Below are 11945 nucleotides of genomic sequence, written 5' to 3'. Positions count from 1 at the left end.
TCCTTGAAACCAGCTAGCATTTTTAGAGAGAAACACCTTTATATAAATCCATACAATCAGAATAGTTTTTAAACTATTGAAATTATTTTCATCTCCAGCTTCCATAAAATAACTTCGGTTTACCTTGGTAATCTTAATCTGGGCTATTTTATTAACAATATTATCAGTAAAAAGGCATGACTAAAGATAAGTCAATTTACTGCAATCAAAGGAGAATTCTTTATATTTATGGAAAAGCTTAGGATAGAAGGCAAGGGTTGGTATGAAGAAGGCTCAGGCCTGAACTAGGTCCTTTAATAAGCTGTAAAGTAATCTCTACCCCATACACAGCTGGGCACAATCTTTGCACAGATTCCAGCTCAGTTTATCTGTGGGGCTGGTTTTTAAATGTTACCAAGCAGCCAGAAAAATTTTACCTACTTGCTGATACCCAATTTTCCTTTAAAAAAAAGGACATATCATATGATATATAAAAAAGAACACAAAGCCTTTTACTCCAAAGTGAATTAAGAGCTTATCCTTAGAATAATCAGTCCAGTAAAAGAATATATGATTACCATGCTGTTTTGTTTTAAATAGGGGAAAGAAAATGTAGAAGGTTTAAGAAGCAGGATGCTATTTGGACAACAAAGGGTAAATACGAGGAAGATGCTGGAAACAAACTTTGGCCAACTCATTTGCTGTGAGGGGAAAAGCGTGTGTGGGGTTTGGGAACGTTGCTGTTTTTTTAACATACCAGTAATTTCTTTTAAAAAAAAAAGTCATCTTAAAGGAAATACAGTCCTAGGGAATTTGTTAAGTGCCACCAGAGCAGATTATAAAACTGGATGAGATGTCTTAAGATTTTTTATTTTATTTTTCTGATTTCTAATAAGGAGCCAATATTGAGTGAGGGTTCCAAATATTTACAGTTTATTTTCACCTTTTGCCTATTTTCCTGTACCTACAACTGATGACACACTGTGGGTATACTTACCTAATATGGAGCCAGAATTAATAAGTTATTAATAAGATTATTCTAAAGCCCTAATATAACTTAAGGCTTCAACTAATGGTTTCTTGTAGAGGAAATTTTATACATTTACAACTTAACGAGAAAAACAGAAATCACATTTAAGTTAGTTATACAGAAGTTCAAAGGACAGCAAAATTTAATTGGCAGATTCCTGCCTGGCTTGTGTCTTGGTTTTCCAGCTACCATTTTAAAAGCTTTTTCCTGAATCATGTCTGCTTCAAAGCCCTACTTCAACTTGTAAGTATAGCTGATAGGCTTGATAAGTTCTTAAGAAGTACTTACTTATATGAATGCTACACACTCTGTTATAGTATCCTGAGTCTGTATGTCAAATTCTCAGAATTTCTTCACATCAGTATTCTTAGGAACAGTGGAAAATCATGAACGCTTTTTAATGTAACTAGTAGATTCTTGCTTTAATATTCAAGTTCCATGTACGGATGTCCTCATTTGTTGTTGCCATGGAACCAAGTTCTGTGATTTACAGTTAATACAAACTTGGCATAGGAGTTTCTGCTTGTTACCCCAATGTAGGTCTGGAAATCCAAACACTTTTTCCAGAGCAATTTTCCTGAATCCGTAGAGGCTGACATTGCCCGATTTTAGCCGCTAGATGGTGCCAGTGCAAAGATCCAAGTTTTCTTGTGACATATTCTGAAGACAACTAGCAGGTTAAAGAGGTTAAAGTAATCAGGAATGTTTGGCGCTATTAACATGAGTAGACAAGGCTAAACTGTAGGCAGTGAAAGCCACTTCTCCCTGTGCTTGAGGGTGAGACATCCTCTGTGCAGCAGGCATCATAATGATGCAGTGCTTCTTATGCTATCTGTGCTGAAGGACTGGGTTTTTATTTTTAGACTGAGTTTTAGTGCCTATAGTTTTGAAGACAGTGATAAATTCCTAGACGAAATAAAAGCAAAGTACAAGCCCCCGTTTTTTTTTTTTTAATTGGATTCAACAGAAACAAAATTAGTCCAACAAGTTGCTTTAAGAGTTCCTCCTCACAGACCAGAACATATGGTGTTAGTAACTTATGGTCCAGGCACTGGTCTGAGGACCACACTTTGAGCAGCGCCGAAAAACCTGCTTGCTGGTGCATCCCATTCAGTCAGCAGAACCTGGTTCAAAATGAGGCTCCATTACCACTAGGTGGGTAGCTGTGGAAAGGTCACGTAACCTTTCTAAGTCTCAATTTCCTCATTTGAGTCACGTGAAGAGTACCTACGCTTAGGCTTTTTATGAGAACTCAATGTACTAACCTCTTAGGAAGCACTCAAATGTGGGCAGAAACTGAATAGAATTGGTACATTTACATATTAAATACAGACTGTTTTCTCTGATCTCTGCCTCATCATTTTCCTGACTGGTAGGTATTTTTTCCATGAATAGAAACAAGGTGTTCAGTTATCAGACACTTAAAGGACCTTGAAACCTTGTTTGATGGCCCTAATGGAAGCACGGCTACTTGGCGATCCTTGACAAAAACCTGCCCTCTCTCTGGGAAGTGTACCTTCTTCCACTGCTGGCAGCTTTAGTGGGCGGCGGAGGGACTGTGTGAAGCAGTGAAAGAGTTAGTTAAAGGGTGCCCGTTCACCCAGATGTACCTGCAGTCAGGTACTTCCATGTTCCATATGTGTGAAGAACCGCAGAAGCACTATGCTGCCCGCTCAGAGTCTGGGTGATTATTACAAAGCCAGGAAAGGCTGGCCTGTAAACCACATTAGGCAAGATCAATGATGGCAGTTTGTTCTCTGATTAATCGTCATAGTTACCACTTACTGTGACCTTACTAGGCCAAACTATACATGGCTTCAGTCTTTACAACAATCGTGACAGATGAATCATTTTCGAGATAAGGAAACTAAGGTTTGGAAATGATAAGTTGCTTAAATCACAAAATACCAGTTACTGGCTAGTTCTAAAATGCTAGCCAGAAACTTATGCTCTTTATCACTGATTTTACCACATCTGGAAGCATGACCACTCCAGCTGTGGTGTCCCAATTACTCTTTAAGGTTAAGTGAATAGAACAAAATCAAACTACTAGGACTGGCTCTAGAAGTTACAAAGGCTGTAAAGTCAGTCAAAACTACCAGAAAGTACCTAAATGAGAAAGTGTAATTACCATATCTGCAAAAAGTAGCTCCCACCATGACAATGTCACTGACAGTATTCTTAGTTTTGGCACACCATATCCACAATTTCACATTCTGAGTCCAAAGATCCTGTATATCTGATGACATGATATAATTCTCCATATTAACAAAGCCTTGGAGATTGAAATCAAGATCACCTAATGGGTTCACTTTGGCCAACACAATAAGAGTTTTCAGCTTCTTTCCAAAAAAATTCCCGAGATATTATTATGCAGCAATTCTGCCCATGTGTATTTTACCTTTCTGTCCCAAGGAAGAAAGGCCTAAGAAATCCACACATGTAAAACCACTCCCTGAAAAACTGATGAGCTAGTAGGAAAAAAAAGCAGTAGAATTAAGGTTTTATAAACCAGAGAGTGTTCTGTTTCTGTTAGGTAAAGGGATTTCTTCATATGTTATTTTAATAAAAGGGAATTTCATAGGTAAAAACCAATATTCAAAATTATAAAACAAATAGAACTGTCTGTGTATAATCACAGCATCAAAAATTTGCAAGAGACTCAAAAAAAACTCTTTAGTTGACAAATGTGGTTTGAAAGGACAATAAAATCTTTTTATGGCTAAAGCAAGAGTCTTGTCTCCTGTTGGCCCAAAAACAGATGTTTCATTTCCCAAGTAAGTAGGTTCTCCACTGTAAAGAAATATTCTTGTATAGTTGGTTTCTATCTTCTTGAAGTCTGCTCCAAGTTCAGCCAACTTCTTATATGTCCTTAACACAAATTTGGAACAGTCGTAGGATTCAAACCATGTCTCTGCTCCTTTTTCTGGGCTGGCTTGGACAGTCCATGTCTCATAATAAATCCCCGTTTCATTGTCCTGTTTTACCCACTTTGCCATTTTGTTAAATATGTCTCCTAGTTAAAAACAAACAAAAAAACACAACACTATGTGAACATCAAAGCTAATCATGTTAGTTTTAAGTAAAATGCTCTAACCAGATCAAGGCCATGACTACATGATTAAACAACAGTTTTTGAATTTCCAAACCTGCATCTCACAAAAGGAATCCAAGCTCAGCCAATTACTGTTCCATTTTTCAAGGCACAAGGTATTTCTGAACTAAACATTAGATATAATAGGTGTATAAAGAGGAGTCTTACATACAAATTCTGTAATCATTTAAGCTACAGTCAAAAGCTAAATTGTACATGTGCCAAAGCCCTCTTTCTCTACTCCACTCAACAAATCTTGGATTCAGAGGCAAAAGAGAAAAAAGAAGCAAGGGAAAAATTGTGGAAGAGGAAAAAGTGAATGAGGCAAAGACAGTGTAAGAAGAACTGAGGAAGGTGAAACATGAAGCTTTTCTGTGCAAAGCAAGGTATGAATGGCTGCCTGAGGAACAGCTACTTGACTTGAGAAGGAAGCACCGTGCCCCATTCACCTTCAATATCTGGTATCTCCCTTTGCTCCCTGTACTTGTGGCTACTGCTTACAACCTTTCTACCCACTACACAAATTCTTCCAGTGAATCAACTAAACTGGAAATGTTTTTGACCAAGTTCATGGATTATACAGACTCCAGGATGGCTAACACTCTCTCTTACCACCTTGTACCAGACCAGAGGAATCTCTCCAAATGTTAACAAAATACTCTGCATGGCTGCAACCACATCTGGGCCTAAAACAGCATGGCCCCAACATTTCACTTTGTCACTGTGTGTGAATCTTTCTTAGGTTACTCCAGCTTGAGTCCATAAAATCAATTTTTAAAGCCCTACAGAATGAACAGAGTAGCTGCTTTTATCAATTTTATGGTATTAAAATGGTGAAATAATATAAATCCTGTTTTCTTAGAGCTGGGGATACTGTTCATAGTGTTCAACTTTGAAAAGCCACTGCTTGTAATGAAGAGATATGAATGCTTCAAAACCCTATTCTGTAATGTGAAAAAAGGTCAATGAACAGGATTAATCACAAGGCAGATGGATAACTTAAAAGATTTAAGTACCAGCATATTGCAAACTCTTCTACAGAAAATAGTGATCACTTGTTCATATGATCATACTTTGATGTCAGAAGGAAGATTTTGTAGATAATGAGGTAGGTGGAAATGGAGAAAAGAGAGATGTGAACTGGCCTGGAATGAAAGAAGGATAGCTATTTACCACAATGAGCATTGCTAAAAGAGAAATGGACTTTTATATTGTTGGATGGTTTGGGGCACATCAATTAGAAAATAGGAAGAAATATAGAAAACAGCATGATAAATAGTTAAAAGATTCCCAGATTACATTTAAAAGATACCAATTCTGCAAATCAAAACCCCAATGAGATATTACCTCACACCTGTCAGAATGGCCATCATCAAAAAGACACCAAATAACAAGTGTTGGTGAGGGTGTGGAGAAAAGGGAACCCTCGTGCACTATTGATGGGAATGTAAATTGGTGCAGCCACTATGGAGAACAGTATGGAGGTTCCTCAAAAAATTAAACATAGAACTACCATATGATCCAGCAATTCCACTCCTGGGCATTTATCCAAAGGAAGAGAAAACACTAACTTGAAAAGATATAAGCACCCCTAAGTTTCCTGCAGCATTATTTACAATAGCCAAGACATGGAAATGACCCAAGTTTCCATCGAGGGATGAATGAATAAGGAAAATGTGGCATGTACATACAATGGAATATTATTCAGCCGTAAAAAAGAATGAAATCTTGCCATTTGTGACAACATGGATGGACCTAGAGGATATTATGTTTAGTAAGTCAGACAGAGAAAGGCAAATTACCATATGATTTCATATGGTATGTAGAATCTAAAAAATAAAACAAATGAACAAACAAAACAGAAACAGACCCACAGATACAGAGAACAAACTGGTGGTCACCTCTAAAATAGAGATTTACCTCTATTATTTTATTCAGAAAGTCCAATTTAATTGTACAGCTTTATATCATTTATTTTTATTATGAAAATAGAAAAGATAATCTGTAAATAAGGTGAAGTTTTGCATGAGTAATAGTTTGGATCAAAGGTTAGTGATTCCAGAAGCGTATTTTATAAGTTGATCTCTGAAAAGCAGACCGTTACTGAGGGGCCTCAATGAAAGTAATTTCTGTCATTTTTGGATATTGATGCAATCATCAAATGCTGCCATAGTTTTGAAACTTACCTGATATGGTTGCTACTAGAACTAACGTCCCATTTTCCTTCCAGTGAATATCATCAATTCCTTCAAAAAAGCAGGCAGCTCCTTGATTACACCAGAAAGGGGCATTCATTTCAGGTCGGAGATGGGGAAATGTGCAGTTTCCAAGCTGGAAAAGTTCATACCATTCCATTGTGTAGTTCTTTTCAGTTAAAGTACTCCTGAATCCAATGGCGTCGTGCATAATTTTCTGTGTAAAGATCATACATGTATCAAAGCATCTGTGAAGTAACCGCTGGTTCAGGAGCCAGATGGGAGAAAGTGCGATACCGCAGCTGCATATAGAGTAGACCAGTTATTCCCCTTCCCTGTTGCTATTCTCACGTTGAGCAGCCTCCAGCCCCAGACACAGGAAGGAAGTCTGTGTACCTCTCAGGTGATGAGAGGCTCAAATGGTGAGCTAACCTAGGAAAAGTGTGCACAATAGGAACTGGATGTGAAGAAGTGATTCCCACCTGCCTTGCCCCTTGCTCGGGGCCGCCTCCTTTCTTTCTTTCCAGGATCTGGGTACAGGAATTGCATTTGGATCCATAATATTAAAATGGATTAAAGCAATTGCATTGATTATTGTCAGGATCATAAAACCTGATTATTTTTTTGGACTACTTATTTAAAATGTGCTAAGAGGAACACCAATAAACATAATCTAAAACTAGTGACTGAATAGAGATTATTCCCTCAAATCCACTTAATCAAATCACTTAATTAACCAGCCACAAGATCAAGATGCAGCCTTACCAAGTGTCCCAGGAGGTCTCCATATTTAAATTCCCACACTGGGGCTTGTAAACGAAAGACTTCAATGACATCATCATCCTTCATCACTGGGACAGGGGAGCCAGTGGGACAGAAAGTGTATTTAGCTTGACAGTAAGGATCTGGTTCCGGACGGAAGGAAAAGCGTCTAACAAAAAAAAATCATCAACTTAGATTCTAATAGGAATTTGGTTCTCGCACATCGTAGAATCCAGATTTTAATTTCACTGTCAATCACATTTTTAGAAAAAACACCCAAAGCTCAGCCATAGTGTATACATATACATTTTATATGTTATCCTGTGAACAAACTCCAATGATGTCTTTAATAGCAAATGATACATTGAAAGCAACTGATAATTGCATGCTTCCTGGTTCCCCGCTCCCATTGTGAGAATGCTGAAGACGGACCACACGTGAAAATGTTTATAGCTCCACACCTTATTTAGTAGACAGATATTTACTGAATAAAGGAATAGCTTTCAAATGATATTGAACTTCCCAAACAATCCATATGTTAAGATTATTCAAAGATAATCATAATTAAATAGAACACATTTTCTATTTTCTTGAGGATTAGCCGACATCCCCTTCAACCAATATTATCGAGGATCTACGACTATACTAGAAAGGAGGGAAACAAAAGTTAAAATGCTGTTCCTCCCCTCAAGGAGCTCTGGGTGAGGGCTGGTAAGACATTAAACAAGTGATGAAGCGCAGCACGGTGAGTGCTTACAAAGAAATACACAAAGGCCTGAGGGTGCAAAAGAGGGAGAAATCATTTTTACCTGCTGCGGGATGCCTGGGGGTAAGGAGGCAAAGGAAGAGATGAAGGCCTAGCCTAGGTTTTTAAAATACTTTAGGAAGTCAGTACGGAAAAGGAAACAAAACACTAAATACTCTAAGACAAGCATGACACGCTGGAAGAGTCTCAAGTAGGTAAGGAAGACTGGAGTTCAGGCTTCAAGGCAGCAGCGGTGAGAGGAGAGGGAGGCAGGGACTGTCACTTCGCCCTAATTCAGGTGCACCTCGGAGACAGCGTGGGTCGCTTCCAGACCACCACATATGTCGGATGACGCTGTAAAGGGAAGGGAGTCATCCGAGCTTTTTAGTTTCCCAGTGCATATAAAAGTTATGTTTAAATCATACCGTGGTCTATTCAGCGTGCAATAGTATTATGTCTTAAAAACCCCAACATATTGTATGTGCCTCAATTAAAAAATACTTTACTGCTAAAAAATGCTAACTACCATCTGACCACACAAGGTTGCCACAAATCTTCAGTTGGTAAAAAATGCGGTATCTGAGAAGTGCAATAAAACGAGAGGTATGTCTGGACAATGTGAAGGGCACCCTCTCGAGTGCCACAGCTGGGGAGGGCTGAGCCCGGGAGGGAGATCAGTTAAAGGATCTGAAGTAGCAGATGTGATATAACTGAATTTGCTCTAAATAAGCCTCATTTTATGAATTAGAAAAGGGTGGGGAGAAAGGCCAAATTAAGGCTGAGAGGGCAGTGAGGAGGTCACAGCAATAATACAACAAGCAAGGAAGCAGCCTGAGAAGGCCACGGCAGTAGGACTGGGGAGGAGGGACTGTGGTGATTTCAAATCAGCAGACACTCACTACACACCTTTCACTGGAGAGAAAGATGAAAGAGAAAGTAGCTGCCTCTATCCTCTAAGAATCCTAGATTCCCTCAGGTTCTAGCCCAATCTATTGTTTTACAATCCTAACACATCAACAAAAATGTCTATTCTAATTTAAAGAGTTAAAATCTTGATTTAGGGAGTTCCCTGGTGGTCTAGTGGTTAGGATTCGGTTCTTGCACTGCCTTGGCCTGGGTTCAATCCCTGGTCAGGGAACTAAGTTCCCGCAAGCCCTGCGGTACAGCCAAAAAAAAAAACACCTTTATTTAGACAAAAATATTGACAACCCCTCCTAAAAGCTTACAAGTGTTGGATATACTTAACTGTTTTATAGGTGCTTACCTGGTTTAAGCAAATGGGCAACTACATATAGGCTTCACTTACCCACAGCAAAATCTATTTTAGGTCAAAGGTAATTTCAAAAGTATGATTTAAGTGTGAACTTAATAAAGTTAAAATTTTATGATGGGGATTAGATGAAGGCATGTACTTAACACTTCAAACTTTTAAAGAAACATAAGAAGTCATAGTCAATATCTTGTCGTTAAATCAAGTAGTTTTGGATTTCCAATCTCTTCCTTGTTTTATTGAATATTAAATTTTTACTTCTTTTGAACATTTTATTAACACTTTCAAGAAAACCAGCTTCAAACTCAAATTTCTCTTTTCATGTATATCAAGCAAAACAAGGAAGTACTGCGAGCCATTTAGTGAGCAGAATACACCAATACTGTATTCAGGTTTGAAAATAGCTGGCTAGCATTTACTAGATTTAATCCCCCCAACAAACCTGAAGTAACTACTGTTCCTACTTTTTGACTCAGGACATGTGGACACTGAGATACTGAGCAACTTTCCCAAGATCACACAGCTAGTGATGGTGGAGCCTGACTTGATCCGCAGTGGTCGGAGCCCAGAACTCACTCGCGACCTCTAGGTTATCCTGTCTCCCAACTCACCATTTCGTCATCCAGAATAGTTGTGCGTTTCCAAAAGCTGCTGGCCCTTCCCCTGCCTGATGTTGACACCATGTTTTCTTTCTTTCTCTCTGCTTAGCCATCTCTGACAATTAGGCCATGTAAATACTCTTCTAGTTCAAAGGCTCAAATATGCTTCGCATATCTGCAGTCTCCGTGTCCTCAGCTTATGACCAGCGTCCTACCTCCAGGCTGAAGACAGTGGACAAACGAGGTCGCCAACCGAGGGGCCGAGCGGATTCCCGGGTCGCCGGACTTCTAGTGCTAAAAACGGGAAGTCCCAGGCAAACCCAGGCAAGCTGGGTAAACTGGACACTTGACGTGCAAATGTTATGCACTCAAGATAACTAAATGACAGGGCATGGCACGGTAATAAATGCGATATTAAAGGTCTCCCCCAACTATTCAAACTGTCAGTGACTTGTACCCGACAGTCACGCGACGAAATAACATTACTCCCTTTTCATCCACGATTCGGGGCAGCCCTGAGTCTAGGTCACCTCGTAACTGGCTCAAGGGTCCCGGGAGGAGGTGACCCCAGGGCGGCGCGCAGCAAACAGCCGCGACTCAACAGCTCTCTTACTTCATTCAACGCCGCGCCCTCAGGGTCGCCGAGCGCCGCCCCCGCACAACTGCGCGACCGGGACACAATCCCCTCCCCGCCCCCCCGCCTTTGACCCGCGAACTTCGGCCGCGCGCGCGAGCGCCCGCCCCGCCGCGCCAGCGCACTCACTTGTAAGGCACCGGCCACTGGCGCCGGGAGGGGCCGCTCGCCGCCACCGCTGCCGCCGCCGCCAGCCAGAGCAGCGCGGAGGCCCAGCGCCAAGGCGCGCAGACCGGAGCCACATCCCCGCCCACGCACCACCGCCCCCAGGCCCCCGGACCAACTCTCCCCGCCTGCGCCATGAGGCGATTCCCGCTGCTTGCAGCGCCTCCCGCGCCCCGCGACGGCGGAGGGCCAGCAAGCAGAGCATGCGCAGAGCCACGCCCTCGACGGCGGCTCCACCCCCTGTCGGGCGCGTCCGGCGCGTCCGGCGCGCCCGTCCCGAGCGCGGGCGGCTTCTGGACTAGGCCGACCCGGAAGGCGCTTTGGTCCAGTTCCCCCGAGCAGGCCAAATAGGCCGTGGGCCTTCTTTTTCTCTGACTCTTAATGACGAGTTCTTTCGGCCTCACGTCTCAGTTTAAAGGTCACCACTTCTTTGGAGCTTCTGCTGACGTTCCCCCAGCTACAGTCACCACAAGCAAGCAAACAGAAAGTCCAGCTTTGGTCTCGTTTGGATTCTCTAGCACCGAACTCTTACCTCATCCCTCAGGGCCCAGACTAGGAGACAACAGACATTTGAGTGAAGGAGAATATATGGGGGAGGTGAGTGCACTGAGGAAGACAATGATGGGGGAGTGACTGGCCCTCACCTGACTAAGCCGGTGATGACAGTGGCCACACTAACAAGTAGCTCACATCCACCCACCCCCCCCCCTCAATGTTCATCCTTGTTGGATCTACCGCTTCAGTTGCGAAGGAGATTCTGCATTACTCTCTTCTTTGACCCTTCAGCCACCTGAAGAAAACAATGGGATCAGCTGCCCTGCTTCTGATGAGGCATTCATGGCCTGCCCTGCTCTCATAGACAGAGGTTGACGTATGTCTATAAATAGTGCATTATGGACTTCCCTGGTGGCGCAGCAGTTAAGAATCCGCCTGCCAATGCAGGGGACAAGGGTTCGAGCCCTGGTCCGGGAAGATCCCACATGCTGCAGAGCAGCTAAGCCCGTGGGCCACAACTACTGAGCCTGCACTCTAGAACCCGCGAGCCACAAGTACTGAGCCCGCGTGTCACAACTACTGAAGCCCACACGCCTAGAGCCCGTGCTCCACAACAAGAGAAGCCACTGCAATGAGAAGCCCGAGCACTGCAAGGAAGAGGAGCCCCCGCTCACAGCAACTAGAGAAAGCTCGCGCACAGCAACGAAGACCCAATGCGGCCAAAAATAAATAAATAAATAGTGTATTAAAGACACATAATCATTTATAGTCACTTATGGTCACTTACAGTCACTCGTTTCACAAGAGGGCGGCCTGCAGGACTCAGACCAGGGCTTTCCAACGCTTTCACGTCACCCACAACATGAGTGAACCAGCATAGTATTTGTAAGTATGTTGGAATGAGCAGGGTGACTGCAGTGGCCAGAGGGGACTGTTGTGACCCGGTGGGCGGGGGGTCGGAGGTGAGGGCACGGTGA

The 11945-nt window shown here is 42.1% G+C and overlaps 1 protein-coding gene across 1 annotated transcript; it reads right to left on the bottom strand.

The window, feature by feature from the left end:
• Nucleotides 1-170: 170 nt before the first annotated feature.
• CLN5 (CLN5 intracellular trafficking protein) lies at nt 171-10652 on the bottom strand. The gene is given in 5 exon segments (XM_079902863.1): nt 171-3529; nt 3532-4025; nt 6290-6515; nt 7064-7229; nt 10438-10652. Coding segments are annotated over 5 exon segments (1083 nt in total). The 5' UTR covers nt 10611-10652; the 3' UTR covers nt 171-3505.
• Nucleotides 10653-11945: the final 1293 nt, after the last annotated feature.

The sequence above is a fragment of the Stenella coeruleoalba genome, assembly GCF_951394435.1.
Source record: "Stenella coeruleoalba genome assembly, chromosome: 18".
Lineage (NCBI taxonomy): Eukaryota > Metazoa > Chordata > Mammalia > Artiodactyla > Delphinidae > Stenella > Stenella coeruleoalba.
Note: the sequence above shows the minus strand (reverse complement) of the source record. Positions and strands in the feature narration are given on the sequence as shown.